The 22,794-nt window shown below is 43.4% G+C and overlaps 1 protein-coding gene across 5 annotated transcripts in view; it reads left to right on the top strand.

The window, feature by feature from the left end:
• The first annotated feature begins 14 nt into the window (after positions 1-14).
• Positions 15-22,794, top strand: part of LOC138745088 (solute carrier family 66 member 2) — a 54,593-nt gene continuing 31,813 nt past the window's right edge. For 3 of the 5 annotated variants that reach the window (XM_069902196.1, XM_069902191.1, XM_069902194.1), the window contains exon 1: positions 21,932-22,417. In XM_069902196.1, coding sequence (XP_069758297.1) covers positions 22,209-22,417 — 209 coding nt within the window. In that variant the 5' untranslated portion in view covers positions 21,932-22,208. The other 2 variants (XM_069902192.1, XM_069902193.1) reach the window with 2 other exon arrangements.

Below are 22,794 nucleotides of genomic sequence, written 5' to 3'. Positions count from 1 at the left end.
ACTCGCGAGCCTCCGGAGGCTGCTGGGAGATGTAGTCCGGTGTGAGAGCGCGAGCACCACCAGCACCAGCCCGTCGCCCGGCGATGTGGAGCCGTGAGTATTAAACCCCCACCAGCACTGGGGCTGCCCATGGAGCATCTTCACCCATCCTGTTCCTCTCTGACCTCTCCAGTGTCCTGCCTCTTCTAGATAGAGGGGGTCAAGGATAATTATAACAAAGCCCCAAGGAATTGGACGGGTTGGGGGGGGGGGGGAGTGGGAGGGATTATTCCGAGGGTCTGGCAGCGCCTGGGGAGGGAAACACATTTCATGTCATGGAGAAGCAGAACATGCTGGGGGGTGGGATGGGTTGGGGGTGGTAGGATGGGGGGGGGGGGAAATAACACCAGCTCTGCAAAGGTAAAGGAGGGAAGGAAATGAGAAGCTCCAAGGGGGCTCAGCAGGTCAGGCTGAGAAATGGATGGTCAACGTTTCAGGCCTTTACTGAGCCTGCAACTGAATTACCTTCTTGACCTGTCGAGTCCCTCCAGCATCCCATGGGGTTCCTATACCTGGACCCTCCCTGGCCGGTCGACTGGGATGCCAGTGTTGAATGGGCTACTGTCGGCTCAAGATTCTGTCAGCTGCAGTTATTGTGTTTCTCTGGACCAAGATGGTCTGTGCAGTTGGTGGACAAATAGAAGGGTTGTGCTGGGATAAAATGTTGAAGCTGTAAAGGAACAAGTCAGCTCCGCAGCCAAGGTAAATGTGTTGCCAATGCTGTCAGTCTAGGTAATGATATATAGTGTTTGATTTATTTTATTAACCAGAGTATATTTTTCAAGTCAATGAATCATTTTGATCTACACAGATGCTTCTTGACCAGCTGAAATTTCCAATCTTTATTTTACACATCATAATACACTAGAAATCTATTTACTAAATGTGTTACTTCAAATTATGTTATGGTTTTATTAAAAGCAGTCAATCTGCAATAACAGTACAAAAGATCTTTAAATAGTGCTAATTAAACTGTGATATAAAACATTGAGGAATAATAATTTTCTTAATGTTATCCATCTACTTCATTCCTCAAATTATATTAACTAAGAGTATCAATAATTAATTTGTAACTTGCTCAGACTTTCTTAAAGTGGACTTGTATTTATTGGCCTCTATAGAAATGAAGTTGATCATTGTCATTTTAAGTTGCTCCATTCAACAGATGATGTGTTTTCATGTTAAAATTGTGCCATATTTGTTACTGAAATCAATCTAAATAAATTCTGTTACTCTCGGAGTACAATTCACAACCACTGATCCTGAACAAAAAGATAACTAGATGAATGTTCACAACAAACAAAGTAGTTTCATAAATATTAAACAGAGTTTAGTTCAATTTCACTTCAACTATTCCAAGGATGCTCATTTATAGTTTAATCAGACCAAATCTTAAAAAAATACAGGGAAATACAAAAACTGCAGGTGCTGCAATCTTGAGTTGACAAAGAATTACTGGAGGAATTCTGCAGGTCAGACAGTTTCCATGGGTAAAAATGGTCAATGTTTCAGGTCTGAAACTTCATCAAGACTAAAGTGGAATCCGTGAAATTGCACATATAAAGAAAGAAGCTGGGGGAGAGGCAAAGGGTGGTACATTGGAGGATCAGAGGTGAAGAGGTTGAGTAAATTTTAATTCCAGGGAGTCACTATCTTGGAAGTCCTTTCCTAGACCCAACACACCAATGTCATCGTGAAAAAAGCGCATCAGCCTCTACTTCCGCAGGAGTTTGTAGAAGTTTGGTATAACATCGGAAACCTTGGCAAATTTCCACAGTTGTGCCATGGAACATGTGCAGACTGGCTGCATTACACTTGGTATGGGTGCACCAATACTTCTGAGCAGAAACCCCACAAAAGGTAATGGACGCAGCCCAGTACATCACAGGTAAAACTCTCCCCATCATTGAGAAATAACAATAATGGTGCGTGAAAAGTGAGGCAGTGACTTTGGTTCATTGATTATTGAGGAATCTGATGGCAGTGGGGAGGAAGCTGTCCTTGTGCCACTGAGTGCTGGTGTTTGGGCTCCGGTCACATCTCCAGAATGGAGGTCCATCACCTTCCCAAGATCGTGTTATATGGCGAGCTCTCCACTGGCCACCGTGACAGAGGTGCACCAAAGAAGAGGTACAAGGTCTGCCTAAAGAAATCTCTTGGTGCCTGCCACATTGACCACCGCCAGTGGGCTGATATCGCCTCAAACCGTGCATCTTGGCGCCTCACAGTTCGGCGGGCAGCAACCTCCTTTGAAGAAGACCGCAGAGCCCACCTCACTGACAAAAGACCAAGGAGGAAAAACCCAACACCCAACCCCAACCAACCAATTTTCCCCTGCAACCACTGCAACCGTGCATCGGACTTGTCAGCCACAAACAAGCCTGCAGCTGACGTGGACATTACCCCTCCATAAATCTTCGTCCGCGAAGCCAAGCCAAAGAAAAAAAAAGCAGAGTGAAGAGGGCATGACGTGGGTGGTGGGGTCTCTGAGGATAGAAGCTGCTTTTTTAAGACACCGCCTCATATAGATGTCCTTGATGGAGTGAGTTCTGGTGCCTGTGATATCGCAGACTGAGTTAACAACCCTCTGGAGTTTATTCTTGTCCTGAGAGTTGGTACCTCCATATCAGGCAGTGATGCAACCAGCCAGAATTCTCTCCAAGATCCACCTGTAGAAGTTTACGAGAGTCTTCAGTCACCTACAGAATCTCATCAGACTCCTTACAAAGTAAAGCTGCATCAACACAGAGGCTCCAAGACAGATCCTCGGAGATGTTGACACCCAGGAATTCAAAGTTCTTGACCCACTCCACTACTGAGCCCGCGATGAGGACAGGGTCATGAGGGAATAATGGTATTGAAGGCTGAGCTGTACTCTATGAAGAGCAGCCGTATGTATGAGTTGCAGTTTTAGAGGTGGTCCAGAGCTGAGTGGAGAGCCAACAATATTACATCTGCTATGGAGCGATTGTGACGATAGGCAAATTGCGGCAGGTCCAGTTCTTTACTTAGGTACGTGTTAATTCTGGCCATGACCAGTCTTTCAAAGCATTTCTTCACAATAGAAGTTAGTGCTACTGATAGTCATTGAGACAACCCACAGTACTCTTCCTGGGTGCCGGGATGATTGATGCCCTTTTGAAGCTCATGGGGACCTTTGACTGCAGCAATGAGAGGTTCAAAATGTCCGTGAATGCTCTGGCGAGTTGGTTTGTGGAGATTTTCAGTACCTTGCCAGGTACGCTATCAGGGCCTGATGCCTTGTGAGGGTTCATTCTCTTGAATGATGTTCTGACGTCGCCTCAGAGACAGATATCACGGGGTCCTCAGATTTTTCAGAATTCTGGTAGGCACTATTTGGTTCTTCTTCTCAAAGCAGGCATAGAAGGTGTTCAGCACATCGGGTACTGAAACATTGCAACCACCTATAGTGTTCATGCTCATTTTGTAGGGGGCTGTCGTGGCCTGCACTCCCTGCCATAGCTGGCATGTCTCTGTCTAGCTTCCTCCGGAATTGCCACTTTGCTTCGGAGATGGCCCTCCACAGGTCGTACCTGGACTTCTTGTAAAGATCTCAATCCTTGGCCCCTGGTTGGGAACACCCAGTATTTGTGCATGGGCACATACTCATTCATGCGGGGCTTGACAAAGTTGGTGACATCAGTTGCATAGTTATTCAAGTCTATAAATGAATATGTTCCAGTTCTCACTGATTCAAAGCAGTTCCAAGTTCAGATGGATAAGCAGAATGTAGGTGTTCGGCGATTGACTTTCAAATGGATAATTAGAATTCATAGTGAAGAAATATAACCTGGATGGACCCAACATTTTTAAGCAAACTTAAAGGATCCTGACCCTAATCATTGAGTGATCACTGCTCTGCATTGTTCCAGCATCTGTAGTGTTTTGTGTCTTTAATTAGAATTTAGAAAGTTGGGTTTGTTCAAGTTTCTCTCAATGGTAATCCTGTAAATTTTAAATACCGTAAAAGTAATAAATGAAAAGCAAATATTTTTCCTGTTTTGATTTAAATAATAAAATAACGTAAGGAAATGTCTGCTTGATGCCAGTTGCAATACTGTCTATTCCCTAAATAATATTTTGTAGTAAGAAACTCTCACTTTGACAAAATCCACATCATCAGTGAAATCAACATTTAGCTGGCCTGGATGGCCTTGCCCAAGGCCAGGCAATGTATTTTCAAGCATTGAAAAGGCGATGAGCAGGTCATATCGAACCTGCTCGCAAATGTGTAAAAGATGAAAAAGATGATGATGAAATTCATAACCCATTAAAGTTTGCCCGTTGAGAACAATATGAAGGTTTCCGTGTAGGAAGGATTTTAGGATTAGGAGAGTACAATGATAAATTTCCCACACCATTTCATTTCAACACAATTGCACGTGCCTTTGACACTCAAACATGCTACGTTTCTGCGAATCTTGCCAAAGGGTTTTGATGTGGAATATCACACATCAGACTTGAATACCGGTAATAATTTACTGTATATGAGAAGGGAGGTAATTCAGATTCCACTTTCGAGCCACAAATTACTGAGAACACGTTGATGCATGTATGAGTAAATGAGTTGCAACCCAACACCAATTATTTTACATGCTGGTGTTGGAGTTGTTTTTAACCCAAAACATTCTGATTCCACAAATGAAAGTTCTCCAAACAACTGCAACTTTTATTTATACTACAGGAGTAACAAAGCGTCTTGTGTTTTACACAGGACACATTCTGAAACAAAATTCTATGTCAGTCACAGACTGAGATATTGGACAGGTGAGGATCAATGAGTTGGGTTTGCAGTGTGGCAAATTGATTTGACGAGGTTTTTGCAGTAATGGGGCCCATGCAACAGCAGACATGGACCTCCAAGGATGAAATCTATGTAACTTCAAATGAACCAGGATCCACTGAGTAAACACGCCAAAATGCTGGAGGAACTCAGCTGGTCTTATCAGCATTTATAGGAGACAAAGATGTATTGCTAACGTTTTGGGCCTGTGCTCTTTTTCACGGAGAAAAATCTGAAAAGACAGAAGCAGGATATATCAGAAAGTCTCAGAATTCAAATAATGGGGGAGAAATGCAGACCAACACAAGGTGTTAATTGGATATGATAAGGAACTAGATCAAATTTATCATGTCTGTGTGAAAGGAGATAGGGAATGGAGAGAGAATGGGTGGGGGGGAGTGGTGGTTGGTTTTATTGAAAGCCAGAGAAGTCGACATTAATGCCAACCAGTTGGAGGGTCCCCAGTCGGAAGATGAGGTGTTGTTCCTCCAATTTACGGGTGGTCTTAGTCTGGCAGTACATGAGACTATGGACAGACGCAAGGGAATGGGATGGAGAATTAAAATGGGTGGCCACTGGGAGATCCATGCTATTGTGGTAGACAGAGCTGAGGAGCTCAACAAAGCGATCTCCCAACCTGTATCCAGTCTCCCCGATGTAGAGGAGACCCCAACAGATTTACAAGTGAAATGTTGTTTCACATGGAAGGACTGTTTTGAGCCCTGAATGGTGCTGAGGGAGGAGGTGTTTGTGTAAGTGGACCATCTCCTGTGGTTACAGGGGTAGGTCCCAAGGAGCATTTGGTGGGGAGGGAGGAGTGGACAAGGGAGTCATGGAGGGAGCGGTCCCTGCAGAAGGTGAAGAGGGGAATATGTATCTAGTGGTGGGATCACATTAGTAGGTGGTGGAAATGGTGGAGGAGGATGTGTTGGACGTGGAGGCTGGTGGGGTGATAGGTGAGGACAAGAGAAATCCTGTCCTTATTGTGTGTGGGGGCAGAGGGGGTCAGGGCAGATGTGCAGATAATGGAGGATATGTGGGTGAGTGCTGGGTTGATGGTGGTAGAGGGAAAGCCATGTTGATTGATGTTGGGTCCACTGAGGTCCAAACTGGAGAAGTGCAGGGATCTCATGGACTTTACAGCTGGAGGAAGCTTCAGGAAAAAGGAAAGAGTGCACCATACCTGCAGCTGGGATGTGACAATGAAATTTGAAACTCACCTATGCTGCCATTTATGGGTGGTATTCACTATTCAAAGAGGAAGTGCAATGTTGAATGCAGGCGATTGTATTTATTTTCTAATTACAGGAATCTTGGCTTCAAACACACAGTTCTATTTTAAAAAACCAAGATCAACCACAGAAGAAACCTGAGAGCAACACAGGATATGAATACATGCAATTGTGTTAGATCTCGTATTCATCCAGTACTCTACACAGAAACTCTATACATTTATATATGTATAGATGACTGATGGAGGAATTTACAGAATGGGCTTTAAGTATCATTCTCCTGAGTTTTTGACCACTGCAATTCAACATTAGCAAAATTCTGACCATTTGTTTCATGCTGATGTTCGTAGACAAACATTTATTGATGTTGAAATTATGAAGTTATCCAATAAGCAAAAGGATCATGGACTCGCATCCTTAATTTAAAGGATGAACAATTTGTTATTTTACAAATCTATCAATAATAATCTATTGATCAACCTATTTGTCTTTCCATCCATACATAAATATTTGTTAATTTGTTATTTAATTGACATCCTCATCATCTTGTGAGTGGAGTCGGCTTTGACTTGTTGCTAATTGCTATATATCCAGAGGAAAATGTGATTTTGAAAAGCAGTCAAAAATTCAGGAAGACTGGATAAGGCAGTTCCAAAGGAAAAAAAAATCCAAGTTGAAAACAATACAATAAAATCTCCATCCTCCACAATTCAAGCATCTGGCGAAAGAATCGCGGAAAATAAATATGTAAGTTTAAAATTGGCACCTCCTAGTGGTTAGTTCTCAAGGAATCGGAAAATTCACTTATATGGCACCCACCGATCTCTCGGTGCCGGATACCAGGGGTTTTACTATAATAGAATCATTGAAATTTACACCACGGAGAGGCTACTGTGTCCCATCAAGTCAATGCTTGTCAGAAATGGAACAGTCTAGAGCAGCCATTCTCAACGGACTTTAAGGATGGCCATGGACTGAAATCATAAAATATTTTTTATGTCGTTGGTATGAGCTCCCTGCTGCTCAGAGAAGTGGGCTTATAAACTTTGAGCAAAGTTCTAAGGGGGACATGGCCAAAAAAGTGGTTGAGAATGGCTGGTCTAGATTACTTGCATCTTCCAGCTTTTAGTTTAAGACTCGTTAGAAATTTTCAAGTGTTAGCTGAGTACATTTTAAATGCAATGAGGATTTTGGTTTTGAATTCCTTTCATATTTGAGTTGCAGATCCTTAATATTTCTTCCTCAATTTCCCCCTCATTCATTTATCAATGTTTTAACCTATATTCTCTGTATATTCAAAATCAGATAAGGGAAGTAGACCCTTCTTGTTACCTTATCTCAGCCTCTCATAACTTTTTTGCTTGGCATAATCTCCTCTCTCTATTCCAAGGAATCAATCCCAGTTTCTAATCAGATGTATAGTCCCCAAGCTCAGGCAACATCCTTGCACCTCGTCTCCCTGCGCTTTCTTGTGCAAATTCTTTCTGGAGTGTGGCAAGGAGAATTGTACAAAAGACTTCATTTGTGCTTCAACTTGGGTTTTAACAGACTAAAACGCAAAAGTCTGCAGACACCATGATTGTAGTAAAAATACCATGCTGGAGAAACTCAGCAGGTCAAACAGAGTATTTTATCTTTTCTTTGGCTTGGCTTCGCGGACGAAGATTTATGGAGGGGGTAAAAAGTCCACGTCAGCTGCAGGCTCGTTTGTGGATGTCCGATGTGGGACAGGCAGACACGGTTGCAGCGGTTGCAGGGGAAAATTGGTTGGTTGGGGTTGGGTGTTGGGTTTTTCCTCCTTTGCCTTTTGTCAGTGAGGTGGGCTCTGCGGTCTTCTTCAAAGGAGGTTGCTGCCCGCCAAACTGTGAGGCGCCAAGACGCACGGTTTGAGGCGTTATCAGCCCACTGGCGGTGGTCAATGTGGCAGGCACCAAGAGATTTCTTTAGGCAGTCCTTGTACCTTTTCTTTGGTGCACCTCTGTCACGGTGGCCAGTGGAGAGCTCGCCATATAACACGATCTTGGGAAGGCGATGGTCCTCCATTCTGGAGACGTGACCCATCCAGCGCAGCTGGATCTTCAGCAGCGTGGACTCGATGCTGTCGACCTCTGCCATCTCGAGTACTTCGACGTTAGGGATGAAAGCGCTCCAATGGATGTTGAAGATGGAGCGGAGACAACGCTGGTGGAAGCGTTCTAGGAGCCGTAGGTGGTGCCGGTAGAGGACCCATGATTCGGAGCCGAACAGGAGTGTGGGTATGACAACGGCTCTGTATACGCTTATCTTTGTGAGGTTTTTCAGTTGGTTGTTTTTCCAGACTCTTTTGTGTAGTCTTCCAAAGGCGCTATTTGCCTTGGCGAGTCTGTTGTCTATCTCATTGTCGATCCTTGCATCTGATGAAATGGTGCAGCCGAGATAGGTAAACTGGTTGACCGTTTTGAGTTTTGTGTGCCCGATGGAGATGTGGGGGGGCTGGTAGTCATGGTGGGGAGCTGGCTGATGGAGGACCTCAGTTTTCTTCAGGCTGACTTCCAGGCCAAACATTTTGGCAGTTTCCGCAAAGCAGGACGTCAAGCGCTGAAGAGCTGGCTCTGAATGGGCAACTAAAGCGGCATCATCTGCAAAGAGTAGTTCACGGACAAGTTGCTCTTGTGTCTTGGTGTGAGCTTGCAGGCGCCTCAGATTGAAGAGACTGCCATCCGTGCGGTACCGGATGTAAACAGTATTTTATAGAGCAAAGATAAATATACGTAAGTAATGTTTCAGGCTTGAGCCCTTCATCAAGGTATGAGCAAAATGTAGGCAGGTGCCCAAACAAAATGGTGGGGGAGGGAGGGAGGAGCACAGGCCCACAGGGAGGAGGTATTAGGTGTCATCTGCCCTCCCCTTGCCCACCCTCCCTTATCCACCATTTACCTCCTGCCTGTGGGATTGTGCTCCTCCCCCTGCCCCTCCCCTCACTATTTTGTTCAGACACCTGCCTACATTTTGTTCTTATCTTGATGAAGGGCTCAAACCTGAAACATTGGTTATGTATTTTTATCACTGTTTGTCCTGCTGAGTTTCTCCAGCGTTGTGTTTTTTTTTTACATGGGTTTTATCTTACTAGTCTACCAACAACGTCAAATTTCCTCTATGATTTCCTATCCACTTTACACATTTGTCCCATTACCTTCAGGAATACATGGGCATGCACTCCAAGGACCCCTGGTTTCTTTGTTCTTGGCATCTTACCAATGTCATGCAGTCCTTTCCTTTTTTGTTCTCCTCAAAGCATTGGTACACAATTTGCTGGATTGAATTTCATTTACCTAACCATTTCATTGATAGCCTCTTGCAGCCTGGAACCACCTTCTTCACCAACAACCTAATTTTCTTATCACGGGAAAATTTCTGAATCACCTCCACTATATTTGTCTCTTTATCCTAATATATTGAGAATGAATTATTCAAAATCCCAGCCCAATCATACTTCAAGTTGCAAAATTTCCAATGATCCCTCGGTTTGCTTTGTCCACTGAGCCTATAATTTATCCAATTTATACTTTAGTCATATACTGTGGAGGCATCATTAGTGAGGTGTTGGAGCAACACTAATACAGCGCCAGCGACCTCGATCAATTCCGGTGCTATCTGTGTCTGCATGGGCTTCCTCCAGGCACTCCAGTTTCCTCCCACACTTCAAAACGTACCAGGGTCATGGGTTAATTGGGGCATTTGGTTGGCAGAGGCTTATTTCCATGCTGTATAAAAAAAATTAAATTGGTCATAAAGTCATACATCTTGGTCCTTCAGCCTGACTCATCCATGTCAACCTAAGTGGTATTCGGGGCTTGTGCCATTTGCTTGCATCTTGTCTGTTTCTTGTAAGCCCCTCCCATGCATATGTCTGTCCGCATATCTTTTTAAAGTCATAATTGTACCCACTTCTGCAGTTTCTTCTGGCAGCTCTTTTCCAGATACAGGATACCTTCCAAGTAATAAGTTATTCATTAGGCTCCTTCAATCTCTTTCCTCTCATTTTAAACTGATGCCTTCTCATTCTAGAATAGTCTACCCTCAGCAAAAAGAATGTGAATATTCTATTTATTCATACCCCTCATGATTTTCTGAACTTCTATAAAGTCCTCTCTCAGCCTGGATTACTTAATTTAAGATTTCCTCACTAGGAAAGAGGTGTAGGTGCCACAAGACTCACACCACCAGGTTCAGGAACAGCTGCTCCCCTCCACCATCAGACTCCTCAACAACAAACTTGATCAGGGGCTCATTTAATGATTCGTGATTGATTTCTTGATTTTTATTGATTTTCTTTGCTCTCCCAATATTGCGCATTTAGTTTATTTCCATTTGTTATCTACTTACAGTTCTTTTGATTGTTTACATGTTCATGCGTGAGCAATTCATTTTTGCACTACCTATTAGTGGTAATTCTACTGCACCCACAGGAAAAAGGAATCTCAAATTTGTATGTGATGTCATGTATATACTCTGACAATAAATCTGAAATCAAGTGGAAATATCTCTACATCTTCCCTGCCCTCTCATTAACTATACTTCAATATGATCACACTTTAATTTTCTAAACTTCAAAGAATATAGATCTAATTTCTCAAGTCACTCATGACAGTACAACCTACTCCTCACAGGAATTAGCCCAGTCCATCTCTTTTGCAATCCCTCCAATGACAGTATATCCATTCTTTAAAAAAGGGAACTGAAACAATGCACAATACTCCTTGTGTAGCTTCAATAATAGTGTACAAATGTAACAATATGTTCCTGTTTCTAAAGTCCAACTTCATTACAATATAGGCCAAAATATTATTTCACTGTTAACATTTTGCTGTTTGTGTACAAGAACACCTAGATCATCAAAACTTTGCTCATCTGCAATCTTTTCCCATTTAGAGAATGGTTTGCCTTTAGATTCTTCTTTTCAAAGTATATGACCTCACACTCACGCACATTAAACTCCATGTGCCAAGAATTTGCTCACTCTCTCAGCTATGCTTCCTGATGCACTGAGATCCTCCATCTTTTTGATCTATCAATGTCCTCTTGCAGAATCCAAATATCCTCAACACAATGCGCCTTTTATTCCTTTTTGTGTCATCAGCAAATGGATTCCTTATGTTCTGCCCTCTCTTATGTCATCATCCAAAACAGTGAATAATTGGGGGTGGGGGGGCACTCAACTGGGTTACATAATTTTAGCCTGATAAAAAACACTTGTTCTCTAATATGACAGCTATTCTTCAATTCCTCAGCACCTGCCACATGCCACTGGCAGTAGTACCCACCCCACCTTCCCTGCCTACTCCTAGTAAAAATGTTTGAGCTGCATATTTATCTGTATTGGCTTGATGATTACTCTGCAGTTCATGAAATCCTTCTCTCTTTTAGAGATTAAATTCTGCTGTCTAATTGCTTGTTCATTTATTGATCCATCACTTAGTCTATTATCCAGACCACTCCAGGCAATTCTATCTATTATAATTGTCCTTAGTTACATTGAGGACTTTGGTATTGAACTCTGGTGATCACCTCAAATTCTATCCAGAATTCTACCACCTACCTTCAACACATTAAACACCAGGCCAAATCTCAAGGAGCCCTCTCCCAGGTTGTATTTGTAACATTCTTCTCCAGGAAGCAGTCCCAGACACATTCCCCTTCCCAGTTTGATCTATTTGTCTAATCAAAATTAAAAACACTCATGGCAATTGCTTTCCATGTTTACAGGATTTTGTTAATTCCCCATTTCTGTTTAGTTCTCTTGAGAAGCAAGACCTTCTGGGCCTATTGCCTACTTCCACTCAAGTTTACTTTCCCCTCCTAGTTATTCTTTACACACAAACTGGTTTCATATCAATATGAATGAGAGTTGGTGTAGGCAGATATGTTGAAAATATTTGTAGAAAAGGGAAACCAAGAACATTGGCCAGAAGTTCATTAGGTCTGATGGCTCCTTACCCATCTTCAGAAGAGCAGCAACAAATTATTTTCTTTGGACCTCATGAAATATCCAGCCTTATTAAAAGTTTTCAGTTGCTCCTGCTGTGAGTCCTATTAAACCATTATAGACTGTGCTGGATGAGTGATACACGTTTCAAATCACCATATTACAATAAAGGTACTTGAGAGAATCAATAAAAAGATGTCATCAGGAATATGAAATTAAACCAATTAGGAAAAGTATGAAAAGACTCAATTGCTGCTCTTATGAAATGAATAAATGTGTTTACGATTCAAGATCTTTAAAAAAGAACGATGTTTCTTTGAATAGGTGTAAAGACTTTGACTTGAGTCGCTGGTCCTTGATTATAAATCCCTTCATACATCTTCCAGTCATCTAACTGAGATATGGGTTCCTCTAATTATAGATTTTGTGCATCTCCATATTTAATCCCTCGATCAGTGGTGACCATACAAGAGCTTAAACTGGGAATCCTTTCTCTAGATTTCATCCACCAATTAACCATATAACCATTTACGGAGCGGAAACAGGCCATGTTGGTCTTTCGAGTCCGCACCAGTTCACTGATTTTGTGCGCCCTCTTCAGGCATTGGTCCTGGTAGATCTTCATTCAATAACGATGGGCGAATTCAATGCAGGTGGAATCTTATTGAAATTGAAAGCAAGATTGTTGTCCTGCACCACACAACCAGATTCTTGATCTCCATCCTGCTTTCTGACTCATGGTCATCAACTTGGATCTCCGAAAATCTTATCGACTAAAACTTACCTTTATAAACATTAAGCAGTCTCAACAGATTGCAGCTACTTGAGGATGGAAGTCCCAAAGTAAATTAAGATTCAAGAACATTACCTTCAAAGTTGGTGCAAAGAAGTGAGATATAATGTGTAATCTTGAGACCCAGCTCACTAATATCGTCACCCACCTGCATCAATAAAGGTGCTCTTTTTTATTTTACCTTTGGCCAAGTTTTGGTCATTGGTCCCATCACCTCCTGCGTTGTTTTCTTTCATGTTGCATAATATTCACATGAAGCTTTTTTGAATATTTTAGTACTGTGAATGTAAGTTGTTGTTGAGTGCATTTGGACATCTGGAAAATTAGAGGCCATCCAAAAAATGAATACCTTATGTTTTTCTAAGGTCTGAATTGATGATGCATCTCATGCAGTATGGTGTTGCTGTAGGTAGTGCCCCTTAGCAGTGGAGCAGGTTCAATTCTGACCTCAGGTGACACGCAGATAGTTTGCATTTTTTTCCTTCTGACAAATTGGTTCGCATTCCCTCTGCCGAGGTGCTCTAGTTAATTTTTTTTAATTTAGATGTACTGCACGGTAACAGACCATTTCAGCTCACGAGTCCAAACTGCCCAATTTACACCCAATTAACCGACAACCCCTGGTACGTTTTGAATGGTGGGAGAAAACCGGAGCTCCCAGGGAAAACCCATGCAGACTTGAGGAGAATGTACAAACTCCTTACAGACAGCACAAGATTCGAACTCTGGTCCTGATCACTGGCGCAGTAAAAGTGTTGTACTAACCGCTATGCCAACTGCACTCCCTACACACCAAAGAGATCCAGGCTGTGTGGTGGTACAGCATCGGCCCACTGCAGGAGGCAACCTCTGTACCTGCAGGAGTGTCAAGGGACAGGACAACACCTGGCCGGCTGCCAATCAGTCGGCCTGAATGGATCAAGCCCCACCCAGTCGGGTGTCAATCACCCTCCAGGATATAAGCCTGCGCTGGCCTCTCCAGGCCTCACACTGAGTTGCTGCAGCCACAGCCAGCTGGGCTCTGTGCAAGTCTGTGGATGAAAGCCTGTTGTTCAGTCTTGTGTGTGTCTGATTCTGTCGAACAGCGCACCACAGGTTGTAAGTTTAATTAGCAACTGCAAGTTATCCTTGGTGTCAGATGGCTGTTGGGGGAAGTTTTAATTGATATATGCAGGGCCAGATTAAGGCCAACGAATGCCCCCCTCGACCCTTTGTCTAACTGACACGACATTTACGACTCAATAAGTGCTGAATGTGAAATAAGAGATTAAAAATTCAGTTTTCTTCTAGGCCAGGCCCCACCACTGTATTAAATGTTACCTGTGTATGTACAGGCACAGTTTTTAAAATTTATTGCTGGGCCCTAGTTCAGCAGCACGGGAAAAAACTCCTTCATGTCCCCTTCCCTTTGTGCCCTAAGCACGTGCTTATTTTGCTTACTAGTTAATGCAGGCTTGGCTAGATGTGAGAGGGAAATAGGATTGATGATCGTTCTGAGAGCCAGCATGGATAGACCCAACAGCAAAATGACCTATGCCATGAGGAAATAGGAATAGCAAATGTCACGGATTTAGTTTGGAGAATATAAAACGTCAGGGGGTGTGACTGAGATGAGTAACTCAGATGAATTGAAGGATGGGCAAGAAAACACTGATAATTCAAAGGGGAGGACGAGGTTGCCGTGAAACATCAAAGCAAACACGCATTAGGTGACCCAGACGGGTAGTTCTTGTGTGGGAATGTCAATATAAACGTGACGCTGGTGCTTCCCTTCAAAACACATTGGAGAAGAGGGACAGAGAGGGGGAGGGAGGGAGAGTGGGAGGGAGAGAGAGAGAGAGAGAGAGGGGAAGTGAGGGAGGGAGGGAGAGAGAGAGAGAGAGGGAGGGAGGGAGAGGGAGGGAGGGAGAGGGAGGGAGGGAGAGAGAGGGAGGGAGAGGGAGGGAGAGAGAGAGGAAGGGAGGGAGGGAGAGAGAGATGGGGGGGAGGGAGGGAGAGAGAGCGCCTGCCGCAAATCCCTGGCCACTGAACGGACAGCAGGACTGGTATGAAAAGTGTCAAGTTGGCAGTGATGGTGCAGAGCGTCCGGGAGCCGGGATGCGTTACCAGCCAATATTCTATCACTGCTCTGTGAGAAACAGAAGTACCTTCACAGAATTTGCTCGAGACAAAAATTGAGAACAAAGAACTTTTATTATACTATTACCACAATGCAAAGTTGGGTGCTTCCCCTTACCCTGGGAATACACACAGATACTGGGGCTGACCCAACTTTTATACATTTCATTTCAGTACAGAGATACCTTCCCTCCAACATTTTCTGCCTCCTGGATTGGTTTAGCATAGGTAATTCTGCCCACGTGGATTCTAACTTCTTATCAGTTTATGTGTCTTCCTGCAAATTTGTTAGCCAGAGAAGTATCATGTCTTTGTTCTTCACTCATTAATCAATCCCTAAGACTTGCTAAAGCTATCTACTTGTTATCCTGTTTTGAAGATCCTTAGTTTATTACACTTTTACAACCCTTCCTCTCATTCCAGCATCCCTTCACCCTGCTTTAACCCATAATACTTAATCTCTAATGAGCACTTGCTTGACTCCTCACATTCCAGTATCCCTTCACCTTAAGTTAACCCATAATACTTTATTCTTAATTGGCACTTGCTTCCAGTATCTCTGGACTCCTAACATTCCAATATCCCTCACAATCCACCCTTTTTCTTTAGCTACGCTTAGTAAATCCCCATTCGGTAGTGTTCTGTTAAGCTTGGTCCTCTTCCCAGCGTGTGAGTAAACGAACTGCGGCCTCAGCATCATCAGACGGAGTTTGGGAAGCATACATCATTTGGGTTGTAGTGACTTGCCGAAGGGCCCGTTGGATTAAACACTGCACACAAGTCTTTAGGCAGGGGAGCACCATAATGGCCAGAATAGTGAGTCCAGCTGCTATAAGGGCTATGGATATCAGACTCCAGTTACCAATAAAAAGTCTAGTTCATCCCACACCGGACCAAGGTTGCCAAGTCTGAACCTGGGCATGGGAAGATTTTCGAACTCCTGAAGAAGTGTCTTTAACCGCCTGACCGTTGTGAGCATTGTCCTTAACCAGTCTTTCACAAACGCTGCCTTCAGCAGCCAACGAGTAATCGAGAGCCAGGCGGTTTTGTTGAACTGTGGCTCGTATCTGTCGTTTTTCTTCAGCCCCTAAATTCAGGGCCATTGCTATCTGTTCTGTGATGATCTCCAAGGCTGCCTGGAGTCTGATTGAACGATTTAAATGCCAAGCAGCTTTAGTATTCTGGAGCAGCTTACTTCGTTTACAGCTGGAACTCCCCTTACAGTGGTGGTTTTTTTAACATTCCAAATGTCTGTGTGACCCAAAGGATGCTTTACAGGAGACCAAGTTGGGGAGGGGTGTTTCTTGTCACTTAACCTGTGAGTTGCAGCTTGTCTGCGAACATTAGCATAAGTATCACTGAGCCTGTGAGTTGCAGCCTGTCTGTGAACATTAGCATATGTATTAACTCTATCTCTGCCACATGTACAATCCTGACTACCATTCTGTCTGTCTTTGTCCCACCATCTCCTTTGTGCTATCCCTTTAAAACTCCTCTCTTTAATACCTGTAGAGGCCAAAATACAAATCAAATCTATTCCTCTAGAGCCATTGTGTTCCCCTGGTCCATGTTGGGATCCTATATTATTAACCCATACCCCACTATGACTATACTTTATATCTATGCCCTGTCTACATTCTAAAGGTAAATAATTGTCACCTCTGCTGCCCCTATTCCAGGAGGACTTAATACATCGTGAGTAATTTAGGGATGTCCCAAAAACAGGGAACCAACAAGTAAACAATACAGTAAATGGTAAAAACAACATTACAGCACTTTTTCCCGGTGTAGTGTAACTTTCAGATCAGAAGGATGAAGGACAGCACGCCCGGTGGAGGGTAGATTATCAATGTCTTTAGTCCATGGATCAGCAGCTTGTTTAATTCGTTGTATTTGAGTTCACCCCTTTTCTTTCGTTCACACTGCAGTGTCTGTAATCAAAAGTACACAATAGGGGCCATCCCAGACAGGTTTTAGTTGGTGATCTTGCCATGCTTTTACATATACCCAATCACCAGGTTTAATAGAATGAATAGGATACTCCAGGGGTGGGCAGTAACAGCTGCATGTCTATTATCTCCGTGAGCGCAGCCTGTTTGGCAGCTGCATCTGCTTGTCTGTTCCCCTGTGCTTCAGGACTGTCACCACTTTGATGGCTCCGTACATGAACTACAGCTATTTCCTCAGGTAATGTAAGAGCATCTAGAGATTGGACAATTAAGTTTTCATGGATCAACTTTTGTCCTTTTCCAGTTATCATTCCCCGCTCTTTCCAGATCTCCCCAAAGGTGTGCACTACACCAAAAGCATACTCTGAGTCTGCGTAGATCATGCCCACCTTGTTCTCTAGACCCTGGAGAGCTCTACAGAGGGCATACAACTTACAAGATTGTGCTAACCAATGACCGGGAAGGTGACCGGCTTCAATCACCACTCCTTTCCCATCCACTACACTATACCCGCTATAGCGAGTGCCATCAATGCAACGAGAAGATCCATCAATAAACCACCTTTCACCTTCCTGTAAAGGCTCATCACTTAAATCATCTCTAATTTTGGTCTGTAAATCTTACCTCTAAACATACATGCTCTAACTAATTTATGGTATTGTCAGAATTTGGAGAAACCAAGAAAGCTGCTGGATTGTGTTCTTTATTCGTAATCAGGGTCAAATCATCCCTATCCATTAGGATCGCTTCATATTTTAAAATTCTAGAGTCTGTGAGTCACCTTCCAGCATGTTGTAAGAGAATATTGCGGACTGTGTGAGGGGTGTGAACTATCATCGGGGCACCAAACATAATATTTTGTCCTTCTTCATCTAAAATAGCAGTGGCTGCGATGGCTTGCACACACTCTGGCCAACCACGACAAACAGGGTCTAAAACTTTTGACAGAAAAGCAACTGGCTGTCTACAGCCTGCCCTCTCTTGTGTTAGTACTCCGGTGGCTACACCTCCTTTCGCATTGGTATATAGGTCAAATGGCTTATTTAGGTTGGGTAAAGCCAACACTGGGGCACTAATAAGGCACTGTTTCACCAAGTTAAAATCTTTAATCTCTTCCTCTGTCCAGACAACAGCTTCGCCCCCTAGAATTGTGAGTTTATCATAGAGAAATCTGACCAGACTAGAATAATTTTCAATCCAGATTCTACAGTATCCCACTAAACCAAGGAATTTCCTAAGTTCTTGGGCATTCTGGGGGGGATCTGTAATATACCACGTATCCTCTCTGGACTTATTTTCCTAGTTCCCTGTCTTACCAGATGACCTAAGTATTTAACATCTGATTGAACAAATTGTAATTTGGATTTGCTCACCTTGAGACCTTATTCACCAGAAAATTCAAAAGTCCAACAGTATACTGTTTAGCTAATTCATATGTTTTTCCCGTAATTAACAAATCATCAACATATTGTATCAACTGACAATTCTCTCTCCGAGGAGCCTCATCTAGTATTTGTTCTAAGACCTGACCGAATAAATTTGGTGATTCTGTAAAGCCCTGGGGAAGGACCATCCACCGATATTGATTCTTGTGTCCAGTAAAAGGATTTTCCCATTCAAAGGCAAACATGTCTCTGCTCTCTGTTGCTAACGGACAGGTCCAGAAAGCATCTTTGAGGTCAATCACACTAAACCATTTACTATGTGGATCGATTTTACCCATTATTGTATAGGGATTAGGTACAACCGGGTGACGGGTGAGAATAATTTTGTTCAGCTCCCTCAAGTCCTGCACTAATCGATAGGTACCGTCTGGTTTTTGGACAGGTAAAATTGGAGTATTAAAAGGTGACGTACAAGGTTCGAGTATACCATCTTTCACCAACTGGTCAATTACTGGCTGCAGCCCCTTTCGGCCAGCCATAGGAATTGGATACTGTTTTCGTCTAATTACTTGTTCAGAATCTTTTAAAGTAACTTGCAGGGGAGGAACATCTAACCCTCCTCTATTTCCTTTTTTTTTTTTTTTTTTTTCGCCCATACTCTAGGATTTATTATTTTCCGATCCTCCTCTGTCAGCACATAAAATTGAACCCTGATACCTGATCCCTGTGGTCTGGTACCAATAGCCAATTGGTCCTGTAAATCACGTCCCATCAAGCAAACCCCAGCTTGGGGAACTAGTAAAATATCCTCTGTTATTATCTTTTCTCCCATTTGCATTCTTACATCTCTTAATACAGGGACTGTAAAGTCTCTTCCTCCTACTCCCGAAATCATCACGGTCCCCTCTATCTTAACACCCTCGGGTGGTTGTAAAATACTAGACCGGGCTGCCTCAGAATCTACTAAAAAAAGGTCATCTTGTCACTGTGGAGTTCTATGCTTCAATTTACCAATGGTTCTCCGTGCAGCCCCACGGTGTGTATTGACTGAGAACCGTGACCCCCCCCCCTATTCATAATCTGCTTCCATCTGTCTGACTCTGGCTTTACCCTACTCTTAATTTAGTCTGTGTCGTCTGAGTCCAGCATGTTCGTTAAATGAAGTGATAGGAGAATCAGTTTATTTCACAGCATAAGAATAAAGTTTAACAGAGCTCTGGTTCAGTCATTAGTTCATAGGTCACCTGCACAGTGAGCTATTCCCCAAGACTGACCTCCACTGACCGGTCTCTACAGTTTATATAAATCAACCTTATACAGAACAAAAGTTGGCTTCCTTTGCTAGATTTCTTGCATAAGATTTATCACAAGTAATTTCCTGCTCTGCAGTTATCTGGGGTGTAGAGCTCCCATCTTTTTTTAATCCTCAAGGTCAGAATATCCTGTTGTTTTGATCAGAAATCAATTCATACCCCAGATATTTCTAATTATTTCTTTGTTCTCATCTGGCCATATTCTTCTGTTCTACTAAACACCTCCTTCTGTCTTAGCTTCTTACTGATTCCATTCTCTTTGTTTCTGACAGTCTCTGTCAGAATTCTTTTTGTTTATGCTAATCAACACCTCCTTTTGCCTTAACCTTCCTACTAAATTGTTTCATACATATTCTCTCTTTTGTATCTTGGGAGCAGGCAATTCTAAACCTACTGTAATCAGCCAACTTTGCTACATACTGTGGCTGCCCCTTACTTACATTACTCTTTCCCTTCACCATGAGGTAAATATTAAATTGTTACATAGTACTGAATTCATGTATACAAACTGAATAGTACATAAGCATATATTCTACATATTTTCTATGATTAATTAACCCCTATATTCCAACACATCAGTGCGTAAGGTTGCGTCTCCCTGGCTTGCATTGGGCATTCTCTCTTAAAATAACGCACCTCCGGACTAGTCAGGGGCACATTTACAAAACCGAGACCCCCCTCCCATGGGAACTTCCCGTAAAGATCTCATCCAATTAGTTTTTGGCTTATCCTCTCCTTTATAATGTCTAGGTTCCTGCTCTCTGGGAAATGAATCAAAGGGTTCTGCCCTTTCTTCCCTGAGGGTCTCACACTGCTCTCAATTAAAGTCGCCTCTCTCTCTTGTCAATAGAGGTGGTAATCGAGTACTTTGTGAAGGGTCATCATACCACCCCTACTTTCTTCTCTTTTCTTTAGCTGTGGGAGAGGAGGGGAAGGTGCAGAAGGGTAGAGCATAGGAGGGGGGGGGGGGGAAGATAGGAGCCGGCATAGCAGGAGCATAAGGTGGAGGAAGGGAATGTAACACATCCCATCCTTGTGTTTCAGGGACAAAAGGTTCCTTATCTTTCTTGCATTCCTTTTCATTCAAAACCAGTTGATCAAACGATCCCCTGAGCCAGCAGGCTGCATATTCTCTGCTCTCAATATTATCTCTTTGATTTTGATAGAGCCAGATGTTCAGTGCCTGACACATCCAGTCATCCTCCGAGCTTTGGCCAATATACCGAATTCCCTTTTATCGGATTTTTTAACCCATTCCAGACAGTAATACCTGACCATGGTCTGTTTGTCTTTCCCACGGGTTTTCCCCGCACCCCAATCAGATAGCATTAATCCTAACGGACTTTGCTTAGTTATCTGATTGTCCCGTCCTTCCTTAGGACTATTTCCCTTGCTACTCACTCCTCCCATACTAACAAGTAAGTAAAATTTATCTTACCGGGATCCAGTAGCTATTCCTAGCGCGCTTCCTTAACATCCTCCCGTCGTTTGTTCTCAATGCCTCTTCTCGGATATCACTCGCTTCGTCCACTGACAAGTCACCCGCCGTCTGTGAGTCCAGCTGAATCAGCCGGGGTGCACCTACCCTCGTCGTCGGGCACTCTGTCAGTGGAGGGAGTGGGATCCCGGACGAACCCCCATTTGTGAGAAACAGAAGTACCTTCACAGAATTTGCTAGAGACAAAAATTGAGAACAAAGAACTTTTATTCTACTATTACCACAATGCAAAGTTGGGTGCTTCCCCTTACCCTGAGAATACACACAGATACTGGGGCTGACCCAACTTTTATACATTTCATTTCAGTACAGAGATACCTTCCCCCCAACATTCTTCTGCCTCCTGGATTGGTTTAGCATTAGGTAATTCTGCCCACGTGGATTCTAACTTCTTATCAGTTTATGTGTCTTCCTGCAAACTTGTTAGCCAGAGAAGTATCATGTCTTTGTTCTTCACTCATTAATCAATCCCTAAGACTTGCTAAAGCTATCTACTTGTTATCCTGTTTTGAAGATCCTTAGTTTATTACACTTTTACAACCCTTCCTCTCATTCCAGCATCCCTTCACCCTGCTTTAACCCATAATACTTTATTCTTAATTGGCACTTGCTGGACTCCTCACATTCCAGTATCCCTTCACCTTAAGTTAACCCATAATACTTTATTCTTAATTGGCACTTGCTTCCAGTATCTCTGGACTCCTAACATTCCAGTATCCCTCACAGCTCTGCAGAGTTTGTGGTTGAACTAGTTTCCGGGACAGGTCCAAGCAGGCTCAGGCGAGCTTGGGGTTTAAGTTGATGTGACTGAGCTGCGTCCGGTCAGGTGGGCTCTGCCCGGCTCCCGACTCGCGTTTAACTGCAGCGCAGCTCCCGATTAACCAACCAGATGGGCGGGAGGAGGCGGCGGAGACCCCAGTGAACATATTCCAATGCAAATATAATTTAATCCCTGTTTTTTGTTTAATCAACAGACGAGGAAACAGCACCAAAAACTTCCTGAAGCAGGTTGGAAGGAGTTGAACTTTCCAAGTTCCCATCCTCATACCCAGACCTCCGGTAACCAACACTAATTGACTGCATTGGGCTCAACGTTTCCTCCGATTGTGCCAATGGCCGATGCAGCGCCTCCGAGTTTCCTGCTGCCAGACTTGGCTTGGTCTTTCCTGTCCCGGGTCGCTACTCTTTTCATGGTGTTCGGGGCGGCGGCTCCCTACTTCCCGCAATACCGCCAGCTCCAAAAAAGTGGCAACACCGAAGGCTTCTCGACACACGTGTGCCTGGTGCTGTTGGTGGCCAATATCCTCCGTCTCTTCTTCTGGTGAGTGCCTGCCTGCTCCGGGTGACGAGGGTTCCTGCACGTTACAGTGGCACACTGATACCACTGAAGTTCCTCATCTGCATGGCAGACAACTTGTAAAGACTGTTTGGTGAGTGAGGCGGACAGATCACAAAATAATACATTTTACTTCCATTTTAACCATTAACACAAGAAAATAGGAGCGGGTGGGAAACTCAGTCCTTCAAGCCTGCCCCGCCGTTCTCTATGATCATGGCCAGTCTGCCCCAGTACTCCTTTCGTGTGCCGAAAGAAACCCATACCCTTATCTTAAGATAAAGCATCCTAGAAATAAAAGAACATGTCTGAAATAATCAACAGGAGGGAGAGAAACAATTGATGGGCTGCATTACTCCAGC

Source organism: Narcine bancroftii, chromosome 10 (genome assembly GCF_036971445.1).
Source record: "Narcine bancroftii isolate sNarBan1 chromosome 10, sNarBan1.hap1, whole genome shotgun sequence".
Taxonomy (NCBI): domain Eukaryota; kingdom Metazoa; phylum Chordata; class Chondrichthyes; order Torpediniformes; family Narcinidae; genus Narcine; species Narcine bancroftii.
The sequence above is the reverse complement of the archived record's forward strand: the minus strand, read 5'-3'. Positions and strand labels throughout refer to the sequence as shown.